The sequence below is a fragment of the Oryza brachyantha genome, chromosome 3 (genome assembly GCF_000231095.2).
Source record: "Oryza brachyantha chromosome 3, ObraRS2, whole genome shotgun sequence".
Lineage (NCBI taxonomy): Eukaryota > Viridiplantae > Streptophyta > Magnoliopsida > Poales > Poaceae > Oryza > Oryza brachyantha.
The window spans coordinates 20,282,889-20,303,011 of NC_023165.2; the positions used below are offsets into that span (position 1 = coordinate 20,282,889).

At 42.1% G+C, this 20,123-nt stretch overlaps 2 protein-coding genes across 2 annotated transcripts; one reads left to right on the forward strand and one right to left on the reverse strand.

The window, feature by feature from the left end:
• The first annotated feature begins 3,500 nt into the window (after nt 1–3,500).
• LOC102722003 (DNA repair protein recA homolog 1, chloroplastic) lies at nt 3,501–8,261 on the forward strand. Its single transcript, XM_006651561.2, has 13 exons — nt 3,501–3,745; nt 4,717–4,808; nt 4,900–4,975; nt 5,127–5,189; nt 5,292–5,421; nt 6,069–6,154; nt 6,241–6,366; nt 6,437–6,541; nt 6,610–6,666; nt 6,751–6,813; nt 6,889–6,965; nt 7,560–7,632; nt 7,982–8,261. Exons 1-13 carry the CDS (start codon nt 3,533–3,535, stop codon nt 8,078–8,080), a joined length of 1,260 nt encoding a protein of 419 aa, XP_006651624.2. The 5' UTR covers nt 3,501–3,532; the 3' UTR covers nt 8,081–8,261.
• A 309-nt stretch (nt 8,262–8,570) lies between these two features.
• Nucleotides 8,571–20,123, reverse strand: LOC102722287 (vacuolar protein sorting-associated protein 2 homolog 2). The gene is made up of 11 exons (XM_015834499.2): nt 20,066–20,123; nt 19,624–19,668; nt 19,282–19,316; nt 18,431–18,481; nt 18,236–18,340; nt 18,066–18,137; nt 17,867–17,938; nt 9,251–9,331; nt 9,087–9,122; nt 8,928–8,992; nt 8,571–8,835 (listed from the first exon to the last, which is right to left on the reverse strand). The coding sequence occupies exons 1-11, from the start codon at nt 20,097–20,099 to the stop codon at nt 8,742–8,744; spliced, it is 690 nt and encodes a 229-aa protein (XP_015689985.2). The 5' UTR covers nt 20,100–20,123; the 3' UTR covers nt 8,571–8,741.

Consider the following 20,123-nt stretch of genomic DNA (forward strand, 5'->3'; position numbering starts at 1 on the left):
ATAAATCCATTGACAAAAAAGATCGTAGTCGTAGCCTTCGGGTACAAGTAAAAGAGCACATTACTTCCATGTCAACAAATAATTCTACATACTCCTTCCGATTTTTTTTAATTGAGCCGTTAACTTTTAAATTTACGTTTGATTTTTTATCTTATTTAAAATTTTTATCTAAATATGTAAAATTATAAATCATGTTTAAAGTTGCTTTATTAATAAATCAAATTATAGCAAAATAATCAATAAGTATACAATATACAAGGATATAACAAGGAAATAAATTATCACAGGAGACTGAAAAGTTGAACAAAGTTTTTTAGGCGTACATTACATGGATTGTGGTAGCGTAGAGGAGAAATTTTTTTTTTTTAAAAAAAGAGAGAGAACGAATTCGAACTAGTGTATATTTTGACCGTATTTAATTTGTTTTTACCCCCAAGATAGATAGGATTCGGAATCTATCCAGACACCACCAGAATATGCCTGGACAGTCTATTTTTTCCCCTTGATTTCTCCAAAAAGGATATACAGCTCCTCCAGCCCCAAGAATAGGTACCACATGTGCACATGAGATTGGCCCAAAACATGTTTATTGGTCTTTTGCACATGCTCTTGTTGTGCACATGATTTATTTTTTTAGGCCCACGTGTCTCAGTATGTCTATATTTATAACCGACCTTTTGTAACGGTAACACGGTGTACCGAACCATATTCAGGTATTGGTTTGTTTGGCAGCTTGTGACCATGCTTCATCCATGGGCTTCCAAACAAGGCTTAATTTCCCTGCTAGATGGCAGGACGCACCAATGCGTGCGGCCTACGTATTCCAAAACTGTCGGTTAAAAAATAAATCAGTGATATTAAAATTTTTAGATTTGTTCTCTTGTGGATATTAATCGCATTGTAATCTAGAATCCCTCTTGCATAGTAAAAACAACAATTAACAGAAAAACGTTATGTACAAATTTCTTCGACCCATACACTATGAGCGCTTTGGTATTCATAAAACTAAATGACATATATTGAAATGCCATAGTTTTTGCAAACAGGAGGACTACTAAAGAATAAAGAGCCAACTTTCTACTGTTAGATTCAGCATCTCATCACATCCTGAAGAGTCCAATCCAATTGAAATGCAAATATAAGTAGATGAAAGTGAACATTAGTTAATGAAATCACATTCAAAGGCACTTACAGACACATGCCATACTGGAGTTCACGCACACACACCAGAGAACTTTGTTTATAGGTCAATAAGTTCTTGTGGAACATAAAAATCCCATAGATGTACTTTTTGAGCTAGCAACTAATTAGTGATCAAAATTTACTCATAACCGATATGGATGAAAATACCAATTCTAAGTTCCAACCTAGACAATTTACCGGTACAATGAGACATGTAGTGAATTTTGAGGGCTGAACAAATGGCAACATTAGCTGAAGAAATATCTAAAGCATGTTTCGAAGGAAATGCCTTTTTAAAAATGAACTAATGAATAATGGCACAATCTTAGGTAATACCTCCTCCGTTCCTAAATGTTTGACGTCGTTGACTTTTTATACACGTTTGACTATTCGCCTGATTCAAAAAAATTACATAATTATTAATTATTTTATATCATTTCATTTACTATTAAATATACTTTTATGCATATATATAGCTTTACATATTTTAAAAAAAATAAATAAGAAGAATAATCAAACGTGTATAAAAATTCAACGGCGTCTTTAGGACTGAGGGAGTATTGGTTACTGGCAACAGTATTGTGATTCAAATAAAGGAGAATTGCAATATTTCCCATTCAGGGAAACATCGGCGGTATAGCAAATCAAACAAATTTCACGTCATGGTTATGACTATGAGCACTAGTGCATTATTAATGTTTGTTTTGACTACAGTGAGCTCCATTAGTCCAATAAGCAATCTGTGATAAGATCCCACAATTCCATATTCACTCTTATCTCAGATTAGGATCATTGTATCGTTAAGATTTACTTTTGGAGATATGGAACATAGGAAAACGGGTAGACTGCCATGTGGACATAAAGGAAAATGGCATTTTCTAAACTAAATGAAAGCTGGTGGCCAGTGGCACACATTGAACAAGAATACTTGACTTAAGGACTAGATAACTCGGAACGTACCCGTGCTATGCTACAGCATGTACACCGTCTCGACTAATCTGAGTATAACACGCTATAAATTAAAACCAAAGTAAATATTATTTTGACCGAAATAAACAATTGATATTTCATATTGTAGGAATTTGCATTAAGACAATGACAAGTTGAAATTAAAGTAATAGCAGGAAAAAAACATGTTAAGGACCCGGAAAAGTACATGTTAAGTAACTAGAAAAAAACATATATTTTCACAGCGGTGTGCTTTTCATTCATTATTATCTGAAGACATGCACGTGTTCGTTTTATCATGCTTGGGATCAATTTTACCATTGCTTATAGTGATTCAACATTGGATAGATCAAAGGATTTACTTATTTTACCTATTACAGTATAGTGCCAACACATAATCTCATGTACTCCAAACACTCGTTCTTATTTACCACGTATTTATTTTATATTACCGTTAGTGATTAATCACAAGTTAGAATTTTGTTGATGATTTTAGATCACACCAGTGCACTATCGGTAGACAGATCTCATCCCAATTTAGCCATCATTCACTTATTATATGTAAGTACACAATAAAATTATTTAATAACATGACATCTATTTACCTTTTTAAATAAAAAATCACCATGTGCAAACACTCATCTCAAATTTCTAAATCAAAAGTAAAAGTAATGATCTATATTTTATATTACAAACAAATATATATTATTTATTATTATTTATCTAAGGACGTCACATAATAATTACATATTTTCAAAATATAAATTAATAAGACTACGATAACGTTATTCTCTTCACAATCAACATGGTTACATTCTATTATTGTTTGTCTTTGAACGATAATAAACCAACATGTACGTGCACATAAATAAGAATTACTTTAATCAGGTAGTATTTTTTATATAAAATTAGTGAAGAACACGGTAAATTTAGCGAGGACACGATTCTAGCTGAGGTGGAGACGTTGTGCCGATGTGGCAAGACGGAACCACTGGCCATACCAAAATTGCCAATGCATAGCTAAGACAACGAGGAGTAGCCGACAGCAAGCAAGAAAGCAACAAAGCAAGTCGCCTAAAAAAACATTAAAGCCATGTTCGGTTATTTAAAATCCTCACAAGGAATTGAAGAGGATTAAAGAGAAATAATTCCACGTCAGAGTAAAGGTGGAATACTTTTTTTAATCCCGTTCAATCATTCCGACCAAAGCCAAAGAAGAAAAGAAAATTCAGAGCTGCGACTGCGAGAGCAGGGTTGCGATTAGCTGAACCCGTCCGATCACCGCACGAATCTCGAGGCGAGCGATCCGCCCCGCTCTTCGCTGTCCCCTTCTTGCAAGTTCCCCTCTTTTTCACTCTCCCTCCCTCGCTCAACGCAGACCTCGCCGCCGCCGCGCAAACCAATGGCCGCCGCCACCGCCGCCGCCTCCTCCCGCTTCGCCCCCGCCCACCTGCTTCCTCCCCGTTCCCGCAGGAGTGGGAGGCCCCCGGCGCCACGCACCACCGCGACGGCCTGCGGCGCCGTCGGGCGCGGCCGCCGGCTGCGCTGCGAGTTCGTGGCCGGCGGCGGGAACGGCGCGCTCTCCGGGGAGGACGACCCGCGCCTCATAGACCGCGTAAGGAAGCTCCCCTGCTTGCTTCGCTCCCCTCCTCCTTGCGCCCTTCCCTTTCTGTTTCCCTCCTCTTTACCTACCATGTCGCCATTGGCTCGGTCGAGCATGTGACACGCTCTACGCAAGGTCCAGCCCTAGCGTCCTGGCCGTCCTGTGGGCGCCTTGAACACAGACTGGAGCGCATCGGTGAGAAAAACCATTGGAAAGCGACAGCTTCCTTCCTGCCGCCATGAAGTGTCTTGTGTATATACTACAGTTCTTGCACTGTGCATTGTGTCGAATACGTGGTGTGCAATCTTTAGTGTAGCACTACTGCATGAGTGGTATCGAGTATCAAATATATCTTGTTCCAAATAAAGGCAAGCCTAATTATGTGGATGCACAAGAATGGCCGTAATTAACTTAATAGTTAATTCAAACCATGCTTTGGGAAACACTCATCTTATCAAATTCGCTTTGGGTATTTCATTGCCATCCTACTATTCAATCACTTTAACGGCTGTAGTTATGTAAGTTTGACCTGATAGAGACAGGATTATAAATGGGGATCCAGGGCTGCCATATGTAATATCATCATTCATCAACCACGGGTCTTTTGGGGCCACAATGAAATGTCATGCCATGAATCAAGTGAGGTGTAATTGTTCAGAAATGGTGGGTCACTCACTGCAACCTGAAAAAGTGTTGATAAATTCTAAATTTCATGACCAATCATAAAACACCGTTCCATATTAAACTGAATAGTGGATAGTGCGTACAAAAGTTTGTCAGTGTTGCTATCTTTTCTTTAGCTTTGTTTCGATGTTACATTAATGATTATATAGTTAAGTACAGATTGCAAAATCTTCTTGTGTGAATTCATTTTTATGGCAAATTTATGATAAATCAAAAGGCTAGGATGTTCTACTGATGTGAAAGAATTGGCTAATCCTTTACTTCTCAAAAAGACATACTCAGTACAATTTCATCTGCAGCAAAAAGCTCTTGATGCTGCCATGAATGACATAAACAGCTCCTTTGGAAAAGGCAGTGTTACAAGATTAGGAAGCGCAGGCGGTGCTTTTGTGTATGTTTCTAACTTTTAGGTTCCTCCAATCAAAATTCTTTTATAAATTTAACCTATGCAATCCATACTGATTGTTAATTTGTTTATCCAGTGAGACATTTCCGAGTGGCTGTTTAACATTAGATTTTGCCCTAGGTGGTGGCCTTCCAAAAGGAAGAGTAGTAGAGGTAACTTATTTTTCTACTATCTTCCATCAATTGGCAAGCATGGTTCCTATATCCTTTGACTGTGGAAGCTTTAGGCCATAATTTGCATGGATTTCTGCAAGTTGACAACAACATGATTGCCAATAAATGACATATATTCAATAATTTGCAGGTGTATGGTCCAGAAAGCAGTGGAAAGACTACTCTAGCGCTGCATGCCATTGCTGAAGTACAGGTTAGCGTTTTCTTACAATTTGACACTATTCTATATTTACCTTTATGGAATATCCTGTGTACACCTAACAACTGTGAACTACTTGCAACATCTTATGTGCAGAAGCTGGGTGGAAATGCTATGCTTGTGGATGCAGAGCATGCTTTTGATCCAGCTTATTCTAAAGCACTTGGGGTAGATATTGAAAATCTGATTGTCTGCCAACCAGATAATGGAGAGATGGCATTAGAAAGTAATACATCTTGCACTCAAGGGCTCATTTTTTTTATTCCAAAAGTTGGAAATACATATATTAGTTTAATCACTAACGAGCTTTGATAGTATACGTAGATTGGTAAAATAAGCTATCTTTTGGCTGTTTAGAAGCATAAGCGATAGCGCTTATTAGTGATTAAAAAATAATTTATGGTAAGACTTTTATATATGTGTTCTTAGCAATCTAAAAACAAAGTCTGGAAAATAAACTACAATGAAAACCCCCCAAAATCAACTTCAAATTTAAGTTTTAAAATTCAAAATTTGGCTTATAAGTATAAGTATAAGCATAAGCGAAAAGATGAGGACCTAAGCCTCCAGCTGATAGAACTTGGCATCCTCTATCTGGAGGAGCATAATATAATAGAAAAGCATGTGCTATTAAATTGTGTTCATAATTAGATTATGATTATGTGTTCTCCATACTAGAATCTTTCTTTCCAGAAGTTATATTGGGTTATTTATGAACAACCATGTTTAGGCAAATGAAATTATAAAAATAGAATTCATGAGCTAATGACGATTACATTTTTGGCAAGACATTCTTCTTGCATTATGATTGACAGTACAATCAAGTGAGCCTTATTTCATTAGCATTGCACTAATGCCATTGTTTTCTATCAGTTGCGGACCGCATGTGCAGATCTGGAGCAATAGATCTCATCTGTATTGATTCAGTGTCCGCTCTTACCCCACGTGCAGAAATTGAAGTATGGCTTTCTTTCATTTTTCTTATTGTTCTTTTAATGTGATTATTAAAATTTGTGCATCAAAAGTGTATTAATCTTTTTTTTAGGGTGAGATAGGGATGCAGCAGATGGGCTTACAAGCACGTCTGATGAGTCAAGCATTGAGAAAGATGTCAGGCAATGCCTCAAAGGCTGGTTGTACTCTCATGTTCTTGAATCAGATAAGATACAAGGTGCGCTAGCTTTATGCTGAATTTTCATGCCCATCTTATTCCGATGGTTGATGTATTACATTTGTCCTAGATTGGAGTATTCTATGGTAATCCTGAAGTCACTAGTGGAGGGATTGCTTTGAAGTTCTTCGCATCAGTTCGCCTAGAGATACGGCCCATTGGCAAGATAAAATCTGTAAGATTGAAGAAGTAAATTTAATCCTTCAAGGTTTGATTTGAAAATATTTATTTTCTTTTGCTAAGGCCAAGGGAGATGAAGATGTGGGTGTGAAGGTTCGTGTCAGAGTGCAGAAGAGTAAAGTATGCCTATAATATATCCAGATCTTGCTCTCTGTTATGCTCCACGCTTTCTACAATAGACATAAATATCTTATTCTTTACAAGGTCTCCAGACCATACAAGCAAGCTGAATTTGAGATCATCTTTGGGGAGGGCGTTAGTAAACTGGTCAGTGCACGGAATTTTCAGCTTTTATCATCAGATCTTGCTTCATATATGCTAAATATATTTTTTTTCACACAGGGATGTGTTCTTGATTGTGCTGAGCTGATGGAAGTTGTTGCAAAGAAGGGTTCATGGTATAGCTATAAAGATATGAGGTATATTGTTGCTATATAGCAATTTGTAACCAGCAGTTTTTTTATGTCATTTGCAAATGATCCTTTACGCCATCTCTATGTGAATTTCAAGTATCTGGGCTGGCTCTCTGAGACCCTCCGAAAGACATTCACCCATGTCTCATATTTGTTTCTTTGTGAGGCTTACAATAAGTTAAAATGATCATAAACTCTGGATTATTTTTCACGCTAGCTTCTTCGTAAGTTTGAGGATTTATCCCAACTATCAACTATGTCCAGATAAACTATGCAGATGTGAGATTGTGTTGTATCTGATCCAGAGGACTTGCTGGTCATCACACATAATTTGTTTGTCTGATTTTGATTGTATTTTATATACTGCTTTGGAGTTCATCTTGTGGATGGACATTCCAAAAACAGGGCCTATTCTTTAATTAAGAGCATCATTGTAATTTCATTCAACCTCTGGAATCGCATTCCACGTATGAGTATTTGTCATACCTTTAGCTTCTGTACATAGTTAGGTAGTGACTAAGGTTATGGTCCTTATCTACCGTGTAGTTGTAAGCATGTAGCTTTCATGGGTATTACTTTTCATGTGAATTTTGTGTGCAGATTGGGTCAAGGTAGAGAAAAGGCACTGCAATATCTCCGAGAGAGCCCTACAATCTGTGATGAGATAGAAAAGGTTTGCTTGATTTCACTTGTCCGAACTTGTTTTACTTGCGTAGACATGAATATGGTATGGCTAACAAATATTAAACCCACCAGTTGTCACTGCTTTAGATATGTAAATGTTGGGAAGGTTTCAGTTTTATTGTTCATGGTGTAATCGTTTTTAAGCATTCATATCATGGTTTATATGCTGTAAACCACCCAATACTTGTAGGTTTCTTTCCTTTACACAGATAATTTATAGGTAACAGGTGACATTTTTTCTTCATGAAAAAGAGATTGTTCAATAAAAAAAAAACTAGGTAGTCAATACTTGTGTCGGTATAATATTTTTCTCATGCATGCGCTTGACAAACCTGCAGGCTGTTCGGGCTATGATACCAGAAGGAACAAGACATGAGAGCTTGCTAGCTTTCGGGCAGTCATCACTGACCGAAGAGGAACAAGTATATGATGAGTGATGGATAATGCATATATGATGAGTGATGGATGATGCATAATATGATGAGTGATGATGCATCTGGTTTTGAAAACAAACAGCTGCTGAAGTGCTGAGCTGTCTAACACCATAATTCCCAGCTTTTTGGCCCCTTAGTGAAACGACATTCTGGTGAAGGACAAGACTAAGAGTGGCTATTTAAACTAATCAAGCATTCCATTGTTGGTGGAGAGTTGGAGTTCCCGGGAATTGGATTTCTTAGCCATTTGCTGCTACAGCATTGTAATGCCATATGTACCGTTGTTCATGTGCAATTGGTGTAAGAAAAAGGGCACTGGCATTCTCAATGAATGAAGCGACTTATTCAGCCATTTGGAATGAGTCGGGGTAATATTTGCCCGTAATTTTTTTTTTTTGCTCCATATCACGGAAAGCTAAAGGATGTGTACACTGACTGGATAGCTAAGCTACCCAAAATGAACTCCGGACAGTATAACCACCAAACATACAAATTAGCATGTCGGTTTCATCAACTGCTCAGCAAACCTGGGTTCAATTATGTTACTTCAATTTCGTCAACTACAACACTAGAAGCTACTGGCACATATTCAGACAAACTATGTTTCAAGTAGAACAAATTTACATATATAGAATCACAGATGCACTATATATTTTTCAGCAGTTCAGATGCGGCGAAGGGATGCCAGTCTCCTCTCCAGGTCGTCGACCTCAGCAGAGGATTCAGGTTCAACATTTTTTCTCGGTGGAGCAGCATTTCTGCAGGCACAAACATTTGCATCAGGAAAAACTAGAACAGAGGTGGGTTCATTCATTTGCTCAGTTGATGATTGAGAAGAACATGTACATACCGTGCTTGGTTGCTCTCAGCTCTCTTGTTGGTCGCTCCAATACGTCCTTTGGGAGCTGAAGACAGCTGAATTTTCATAAAAGCATTGGAGTCAGCATCTAGAATTGCGATTCAGCACCTGTATCACGCCTAATACGATGCATATTGAGGAATAAATTACCTGAGAAGCCACATCAACACCAATCTCATCAAGAACCTGCACAGGGGAGAAACAGAGGGGTGTAATCATATGAGTAAGTGAACCATGGGGAAAATTATGAAGCATAATTTCTAGCCAGATTCGGAAGAATCCTTATCAACTGATATACAATGCAATTACTTTACCTGGTTTGTAAGTTCTTCTGTTTCCTCTTCTGCCTCGTCCTTGTCGAGTGTTTCATCTATAGCGTCGGACATCATCTCAAGCTGCGTGTAAAAATAGGATTATCTTTCTGTTTTCCAGAGTAGCCGGGCCAAGAGGTACTAGGTGACAGCTAGAACACTTAATTTGTGTTAAACATTTGTAGGAATAGTCAATGATATGCTATTACACACAAAGATCTAGGCAATTTTCCAAAAGATTAATTGCTCGTGATCGTGTATCTACCCTATAGTGCACCGACTAACTTTACTCATTCTTCATCGTTCATTCATTATTCATTGAATCCGACGGATAAAATCACCTTCGTAAGATCGGATAGCTAGGACGGGCTCACCTCTCCTTACGAAGACTTTCTATATATATTATAGACTTTCTAAATTAGAATTATCTTATCAATTTTAGAGTTTTCATATGTTAGAAATTACCTTCCCCATTAGAATCAAGAAAAACACTTTCTATATATTAGGTAACTTATATTAAGATAAAGATATAAAATTTTCAATTATAAAGTTTCTATAATATGCGGTATATATCTTTAGAATCAAAGTATGGTACCTCTTGGTACTTTCTCAAGGGTGACAAAATTGCTCATATTAGAGACTTTCTAAATTAGAATTTTACACAAGAAAATATGATACTTCATGGTACTTATTAAGGATGGTAAAATGGCTCATCTCAGAGACTTTCTAATTATTCCCTCCGTTCCATATTATAAGATTTTCTGGCTTACCTATATTCATATGTGTACTAATAAATTTAAGCACATATACACAACATATACATTGATACATAGATGAATCTAGGGAAACCCAGAAAGTTTTATAGTATGGAATGGAGGAAGTAGAAATTATCTTACCTATTTTTTGAGTTTTCATATGTTAGAAATTACCTTTCCAATTAGAAAAAAGACAAGCACTTCCTATATACTAGACTTTATATTAAGATAAAGATATAAACTTTTCAATTATAAAATTTCTATAAATAAGCAGTATATATTTATAGAATCAAAGTCCAATCACAACATCGACGCGACTGGCATAGTAGCACAAGCTGACGCAAAATGCCACTAGAACGCCGACAACGATGCCAAAGACCAAGTTTGCATTCATCATCACGCCGCAGTTGCGGTCATAATCAGATCGATTAACATTCTAGGCCACTATTATCAAAGGTCCAAATGACCAAATCACTAGCAATAATATTATAGATAAATATATTGTAAATAGGAATAAGTATTTGGGGTTCTGGGAAGATTGTGTTGGCACCGTCTTTTTGTGTCAAATAAGTGAAGTCGTTGATATATCAAATGATGCATCACTACGAAATATATTTTTAATCATTAAAGGATATGTCCACCTCTTGATAATAATGAATAAAAAAGACAAAAACATCACATGCAATTTCACTTTGTTAAAACTAAAAAACTCACCTGATAAATATTTGTTAGGTAGTATTCGATCATATTTGATTTTTGTTTCTTTTTATGTAATATAAGGAGACAATGATATTTGTTTTTAAACTCGTAATTATTTAGACTTTGAATGACATGTTATTTGAGAGTTACATGGTTGTTTCTGTTCATTTGATATATATACATACATCAATAATTTTTCATTTAATATAAGAAAATGATAAGTTCTATGGGATGCAACTCATGTTTTTATAAAGTAGCTTTCACTAAATTTAGCTTTATAGAGTTTAATTTTGTGCTAATATTAGATAATGTAAATGAATTATTTAATTAGAATTATCCTTGCAATGTCTAAACCTGACCCTGTAGTGGTTAATGTATGAACTTGCTATTGCAATATTTCTGAAATTACAGTCCAATATTCCTATTAACTTTGGGTGATTTACGTTGACTTGATATTTGTCATTTGATATCTTCAGTCTAATATTGTTTCGGTTCAGTCCGATCTATTAGATTGCGTTTATCAGATAGTTTATATCAGGTCAACGTATCTTGCTCACTATTTTATCAGAGTTCCAACCAATAAGTTATCAGTCATCAGCTCATCGACTTGATAGGAATTTTGATCTGTTTAGTATCTTATTTGACATTGTTAGGTGTAATCTTGAACTTCCTCAGTTCGGTCTGATCTAAGATTATCCCCAGTAAGCTAGGCTAGATATTTTATAGATCTTGGTCGATCATCAGTTGGTTGTAGCCAATAATCCTTGCTGGTCTGTATACTCATTGTATTTATATGAATAGAATAGTCGATTGCCTTACTACTATACCAATCGACTTTATTTAGGTTAGTAGTTATTTAAGTGTTGCATCGACTTATAATGATCGTATGCATGTTGGTTTCAGTCGATCATAGCAAAGTGTGCATTGTTTATTTAATTATTTGAGTTTATTTGTATCGGATGCCTAGCCGATCCAAGACTTCAACAACCGATTGTTTAACACTGCTACATCGACATCCTATCGGTTAGGTTCTCAATTATCCATCGACTCGACAGCCGATCGACTTCTTTTTACTCTTCATCTTATCAATTGCAGGATCAAACTGACTGGCACGCCCGCACCTCATTAAGATTTAGGTCCAGGCCTTCGCATGTATTCAGCACGCCAGATCAACAGATTTGGTGTCAACAATATATTAGAGGTTTTCTAAATTAGAAATTATCTTACCAATTCTAGAGTTTTCATATGTTAGAAATTACCTTTCCAATTAGAAAGAAGACAAACCGTTCAATTATAAAGTTTCTATTATAAATATGCAGTATATATCTATAAAATATAAGTCCAATCACACCATTGGAGCCATTGGCATAGTAGCAGAAGCCGATGCAAAATACCATCAAATTGTTGACAATGATGCCAACACAATGAAGTTCTTGTTCATGATCATGCCACAATTGTGCTCATAATCATATCGATGAAGGCTCTAGACCATTATTTGCTAGTGTAGCCCATGTATGTGGCAAAGCCCACCTAGTGGCCCATGTTGGTGTATTTACCACACCTTTCTAGGGTTTGGAGATAATCAATCAATCTAATTCCAACATGCTATCAGGCTAGGGTTTCTTTTTTCTCCCCTTCTCCGACCGCCGCCTTTCACCTCCTCCCTCTCCTTTCCCTCCCCTTCCCTCCTACGTTCCCTCCCTGGCCAACGCGCCGCCGCGCCTCCGCCACCGGCCCTTGCCGCTGGTCCTCGTCGCCGCCCGTGGGCACCGCCACCCCAGACCAGCCTGGCCACCGTGCCGCCACCGTCGCCACCACCATGCCCTTCCCTTCCTCCGTGCTTGCCCCCTACACCAACCGGGGCATTCCACCGGAGTTCTTCACCGCTGCTCCACCTCCACCGCCGGTGAGCCACCCTCTCCACGCCGCGGGCCCGCCACCTGTCTCCGACAGGACCGCTTCGGCAAATGCCACCTTGGCTGCTGCCCTCCTCGAGGCAAAGACTGAGGCTCTAGCGGCTCAGGAGCGGGTCCACGCGGCCGCTCTTGCCTGGGAGCGCGAGCACACTGTGGCAGAGGCCCTTGCCCGCAGGGTTGCTGAGGCAGAGCACTACCTGCTCCTCTCCGCCGGTCCGCAGCCCGTTGTCCACTTCGCCGACACCGACGCCTCCTCTTCCCACCCACCACCGTCTGATGGTCCCCGCCACAACGCGAGTGATCCGATGGTCGCTCAGCTCCACCCCCAAGCTGTCGGGGTCTAGAACATCCGGGCACTGGTCCCCGTCGTCCTCGACTCCTCGTCCACCTCCTACGGCCGCCAGCGGGACCAGGTCCTCACCCTCCGCCGCTACGCCCTCAATGATCAAGTCCTCACCGATACTCCTGTTCAGACGTGGGACAGGATCTGGCTGCACCTCGACATCATCATCGTGTCCTGGACATTTGGGACCATCTCCCTAGATCTCCAGGACGTCATCTAGACCCTCGGCGGCACCGCGCGCCAAGCCAGAATGACCCTCCAGGGCCAGTTCCTCAGGAACGCCGAGGCCCGCGCTCTTTAGCTTGATGCGCAGTTCCGCACCTTCAAGCAGGGGGACCTCCGTTGGCGAGTACTGCCGGAAAATGAAGGGCATGGCAGATGCTCTTCATGATCTCAGCTGGCCGGTGAGTGACAGGATCTTGGTGCTTCTTGTCCTGAGGGGTCTCAAAGCAACTGCGACCTCCTCCGGACTTGGCTTCCTCGCTAGCGTCCCTTCCCCACTTTCCTGCAGGTCCGTGATGACCTCACCCTTGACGAGATCACGCAAGGCCTTACGCCTGGCTCGTCCTCCTCGTCCACCTCCACCGCTCTCGTGGCTGCTCCACCAGCCTGCCGCTTCTCTTCTTGGCGCTCCTCCCCCGGGCCAAGCGGGGGTAGGGAGGTCGTGGCAATGCCAGGGTGGGCGTGGTGGTGGTTCTGGCGGGGGCGGGCATGGTACTCCAGCAGCGGTCCCTCCCTCTAAAGGTGCTCCTTGGTCATCCTTCAGCAACCCATGGTCAGGGTGCATCTCGATGTGGCCGTTCTAGACTCCCACACCAGCTCGTGGCCATGTTCTTTGGCCTTGCTTCGTCGGTGCCCTGGACTGGGGGATGGGACCAGGCGGCACTGGCCCAGTCAGCCCAGCACCATGCAGCTGACACCACTGGTCGGCGTAGAGTGGATCGCCGACTTGGCCACCTCATACCACACCACCCCTAATGCTGTTATTCTCTTCCGTCCATCCACCACATCCTTCCTGTCCTTCCGTCATCATGATTGGCAATGGTTCTTGTCTTCCTGTCACCTCTGGGCGCATTGTTCCTGGTTCTTTTCGTCTTCCCAATGTTATTATTGCTCCACAGATGGTTCACAATCTTCTGGTCTTTCTATGAAGGATTCGGCTACCCAGCGTCCACTCCTCCGATGTGACAGTCGGGGCCTCCTTTACACCCTCCATCTTCCTACTTCCACTACTCCTTCATCGACTTCACCTACTTCAACTTTTGCCACTACCTCTTTTTCCACGACTTGACACCGCCGGCTTGGTCATCCCAACCGCGACATTTTGGCTTGACTTGATCGTAGTGCAGATCTTCCTTGTACTAGGACACCCAATGGACATTTTTGTCATGCGTGCTAGTTAGGCCGTCATGTTAGACTTCCTTTTTCTTCTTCTTCTTTGCATGCGAGTCATGCCTTTGATCTTATTCACTGTGATTTGCGGACGTCTCCTGTTATCAGTATTTCTGGCTATAAATATTATCTGGTGATTGTTGATGATTTCTCTCATTATTCTTGGACTTTTCCGCCGCGTGCTAAGTCTGACACGTTCTCCACCCTTCTCCACTTCTTTGCCTAGGTCACCACTCAGTCCGGCCTCACCATCAAAGCCGTCCAGTGTGACAACGGTCGCGAGTTCGACAATCACGCCTCCCGTGCCTTCTTTCTTTCCCGTGGGGTTCACCTGCCTGTCTTGTCCGTATACCTCCCCTCAGAACAGCAAGGTTGAGCGGATGATCCGCACCACGAACCATATGCTGCGCACCCTCCTCCAGGCCTCCCTCCCTGCCTGCTTCTGGGCCGAGGGACTCCACACTGTCACCTACCTTCTCAATCGTCTCCCTTCCACTGTCTCACTAGCTCCCACCCCACATCAGGCTCTTTTCGGCACACCTTCGTGTCTTCGGGTGCGCCTGCTACCCTAACACCTATGCCACTACTCCTCACAAGTTGGCGCCTCGTTCGACTCGGTGCGTGTTTCTTGGCTACTCCCTTGACCACAAGGGGTATCGCTGCTTCGATCTCACCTCTCGTCGAGTCCTCATCTCCCGACACGTCGTGTTCGATGAGTCTACTCCACCTCCACTACTCCCTCTCTTGATCCGGAGCTAGGGTCCGTGTTTCCGGCTGACCTGGTAGCCCAGCCACCTATATCTCTGTATCCTTTCCCTGCAGGTACACCCTCTCCCACGCCAAGCGTGGCCCCGGATCCCTCCCGCGCCACGCGCGGCCCCAGAGCCCTCTCCTGCAAGGCCCTTTCCGGCGTCTGGCACGGCCCCGGAGCCCACTCCCGTGCCTGCGCGCTACGCCCAGCCTGTGCTTGTCTACCGTCGCAGGTTGGGACCGGCCCCAGAGCGTCTCCACCACCACACCACCGTCGCCAATACACTCGGGTTCGCTCTCGTCCCGATCCAGTGGTGTACCACCCACCTGTCATCCATCGAGATCCTGGCCACATTCATCCCATGGTGAACAGCGGGAGGCGGGCGTTCTCCGACCTCCGACTCTACGCCACCGCGGGCGAGCCGGGGATCTCCCCGCTTCCCTCCTCTGTCCGTGATGCCCTCGCCGATCCTCGGCCTTACTTGCCAACCAGACATGGGACCTCGTGCCACGTTCGTCTGGTTGCAATGTAGTCACCGGCAAGTGGATCTGGACGCATAAGTGTCGTGTTGATGGCTCCTTGGATCGTTACAAGGCTCGTTGGGTTCTTCGAGGCTTCACTCAGCGGCCTGGTGTGGACTATGATGAGACTTTCAGTCCGGTGGTGAAGCCTGCCACAGTGCTCGCGGTTCTATCGCTTGCTCTCTCGCTCATGGCCCGTGCATCAGCTGAATGTGAAGAACACATTCCTCCATGGCACTCTGTCTAAGACGGTCTACTACAGCGCCAGCAGGATTTGTGGATTCCAGCCATCTCGACATGGTTTGCCGTCTCAACAAGTCCCTATATGGTCTAAAGCAGGCTCCTCGGGTTTGGTACTCTCGGTTTGCCACATTCTTAGTCTCCTTGGGGTTCACAGAGTGCAAGTCTAATACCTCCTTGTTTGTCTACCACCGTGGCACTGACACTACATATCTGTTGTTGTATGTCAACGACATCATACTTGCTGCGTCTTAACTTTGCTTCAGCACATCATCCAGTCCCTACAGCAGGAGTTTGCTATGAAGGATCTCGGTGTGCTCCACCACTTCTTGGGTGTCACTGTTGAGCCTCGTCTTTCTAGCCTCTTCCTTCACCAGCGACAGTATGCTCTTGATATTCTGGAGCGGGCAGGGATGACTGACTGCAAGCCGTGTTCCACTCCTGTCGACACTCAGGCCAAGCTATCTGTAGACTTGGGAGATCCTGCTGCTTACCTTCATATGCATGATCCTCGCGAGTCACACCTTGCTGCTCTGAAGCGTGCTATGTTCGTGGCACAGTTGACTACGGTCTGGTCCTTCACCGGTCTCCTTCCACTAAGCTCATCGTCTACACCGACGCTGACTAGGCTGGCTGTCCGGGCACTCGTCGCTCCACCTCAAGCTACGTCGTCTTCCTCGGCGGCAACCTTGTCTTCTAATCGTCCAAGCAACAGCCGATTGTCTCCCACTCTAGTGCTGAGGCGGAGTACCGGGTCGTTGCTACCTTGTCTTCTGGTTGTCCAAGCGACGGCCGGTTGTTTCCCGCTCCAGTGCTGAGGCGGAGTACCGGGTCGTTGCTAATGACGTGGCCGAGGCGTCCTAGCTCTGACAGCTCTTGGCGGAGCTCCACAGTCCGCTCGCCAACAGTACTCTCTCTACTGCGACAATGTCAGCGCCGTTTATCTCTCCGCCAACCCGGTTCAGCATCAGCGGACGAAGCATGTGGAGATCGACCTGCACTTCCTTCGAGACCGAGTTAATGTTGGCCACGTTCGGGCTCTCCATGTCCTGACTACCTCCCAGTTTGCTGACATCTTCACCAAGGGTCTCCCTTCTCAACCTTCTCGGAGTTTCGCTCCAGTCTCAACGTAGCCAGTGGCTAGTTGTGACTGTGGGGTGTGTGTGTTCTTGTGTATTTTCCTTGACCAGTGTTGAACTCCGCTGCGCTGGTAAGTTCAGACGACGGGGGTTGTTGGTGTAGCCCATGTATGTGGCCCGTGTGCAAAGCCCACCTAGTGGCCCATGTTGGTGTATTTACCCCACCCTTCTAGTGTATTGATTAGTGTATGAACTTGACCTTACAAGTTCTGAAATTATTGTCCAAACTTGAAAACTTGCATTTGCATTATGTGCCAACCTATTATTAGTCATGCAAAACTACAATAGTCACTATTAACTATTGGTTTGTTGCTATTTTGTCAGAGTATGTTTAAATAATCAAATTAACAAATGCTAGATAGATAAACAACTTCAAATGTTTGGTTTATATTATTGATTTGAAGGAGTTTAGGATAACTTAGACTAAATTGAGTCTAGCGTTAGCACGGGTATAGTACACTAGTTGTTTGTTAACCCTTTGAGCAACTTGGCACTATTCTAGATATAAATTTAAAAGGTAGCACTTATCACATAGATTGTTAATAGGTTGTATTGCATTGAAAAGCTAATAATAATAATAATGACATGATGTCTTATCCAAAATAACTATATCTCATAACAGCACAAATCATTTGAAGCCTACGATAATTACATTAGCTATTATGAATCGTCTTTAAAAACTAGCTTATTCATGCGACCTCTATTAAATGGTTTTCTATATCATGCTGAATTGCATATCTGCCCTGATCTTGTCTATGTTTATCATTGTAAAGCAACTAAGTAAAAAGATGCATGCAGTAACATGGCAAAACATTCCCCCTTTAAACTTAATAATAAAGACAGCATGTCCTAAATGCTCTTACCGTCATGTCCAGCTGATTTGATTGTTTCTGAAATTCTCTCATAACCTTGATCTGTTTCGCTGGTTCCATTTGCTGGAATGATAAACAGTAAAATCCAGAAATTCTCTTAGGATGCAGTCCAAAAAAGTTAACAAGGAAAATGATCATATATTAGATAGCGCATTTAATAACAGCCAACCATGGCTCTCTTTCATCACACCTTATTCATTGCTGCCATTGCTTTGCTTGCACCTTTCATTCCAGCAGAAATTGAAGTGCCTGCGTACATTGCCTGAATAAAAGATGAAGTTTCGATAGTAAATGAATAGGTGTGTTTTGCTGATGGCCAGAAGATGCAGTTGCATAAAACAAATTGAAAACTAGACATGCCTGTGTATGAGTAGCAACTCCACGTATCTGTGCACGCGTGCCTTGCAAATTGACAATTTGTTGCCTAAGCCTCACAAGTTGCCGAGCTAGGATTTTGGTTGCAGCCTAGATTAATCCAGATTATTTATCATTAGATATCAGGAAGAGCAAGAATGGACTGCTTTAGGGCTCTCCCACAAAATCCTAAAGGATTACCTCATTTCCTGTCTTAGCAGTTTTCTTAATCTCTGCAACTAGTTTCTTCTCCTGAAATGGTACAATTATGGCATTACCAAATCAAAAGGTACATTTTGCACAAATTACTGTAGATGGTATGTGAAAATAAAAATGTTACATATGGTGCTGGTCTATCATGCTTTGCTGATCCAGGGTGAAATGTTTTCCACTCCCAGAGCATGAATGTATAGCAGCAGAAAAAACTAAAGACATAGCAAAAGCCCTTACATATGTGAGGCATTCAAACTCCTGTTACACCTTAATGAGGCATTCAAGTATTTGAATTGCCAAAGTCACATGGCAAGAACTGCAGCCTAACCAAAGCCCCTTTCATCTGGTTCTAAGCTAACTTTACTATATTGAAGAAGACATAAACATATGCTGTCAAGGCTCAAAATAATGTTATCAACCTCAACGTGAGTTGATTAGATTTCAAAATGGTTGGTTTAATTGTGAATAAAATCCAAAAGAAAATAAAAGATGAAGTATTTCTCTCAAAAATTACAATACCATCGCAATCCTGACTGCTGATACTATGTATCCGTTTGCACAACATAAGAATCGTAACATAATATCAATCTATCGGATACCAGAAGCATGATGATAGAATATTACTGGCTTCCTAACATAAACACAAGTACATGACCAAACTGCTAAAAGAAATGCACACATACCAACCGTAATACCTAATGCTGCCTTATTCAATACTCAATCTGGAAATGGATTAACACAACCGAGAAAAAAAAAGCATAACATGGTCAAAGCTTGTCACATCGTCTTTTCTAAACCTTGTATCCTGAATTATGTAAAGGATCAAGAGAACTGCATACCTCCATTTGCAGGGAGCCAATCTCTCTCTCAACTCCTAGAATTAGTTAAAAGAAAAGGTGGTGTCAGAAATTAGTACATTGCCAAACTCCAATTTCGTTATTTTCCACTAGCAGTTGTAATCTCATTCAGTGCGCCTCTGTTTCAATATATGAGTTATGAATCCACACACGACTAAACCAATCACCCGAATTCCAGAACTCACTATGTTTTGCGTCGATACAAGTATACAGCACAGGATGGCCTTGTTTCAGACTAGAAACAAGTAGAGAAGGGAAAAAAAAACACCACCTGTGTGATTGGATAGACCAACAGAAAGAAGAGCAGATGGAAATTGTTCTCACCCCGTGTAGCAACCGCCATCTCCCTCTTGCTAGTCCTGAGAGCCTCTGCAAGTGACACAAAACATCACCATCAGTTTACTCACTTAAACCCCCAATCTGCTTCATTCACAGGTCCCCGTAACAATCCTCCAGGGAGATCACTCCTCCAAGGCTCCAACACCCAAAAAAGATTACAGATTTGTCCTCCCATCCCAAAATGCCTCAACGCACGAGCCACCCTAAAACCCTACCCACCCACGCGCCCGCAAGAAACCTCCCTTCTCTCCCCGCCCCCAGTCCAAGAAAACCCCAAACCCAGCAAAGATCTCGCCTTTGGGCCGCACGAACAACCTGACCATCGCAGATCAGACGAAAGCAACGCTAGGGTAATAGAACTAGAACCCCACTCGGTTCACCCTCACCAACAAAGCCCAACAAGAGAGGAAGAGACAACCAAATTCACCTTTGGGGTCGACCTTCTTCTTGAAGATGTTCATGGCTGCCGCCGCCGCTGGTGGATC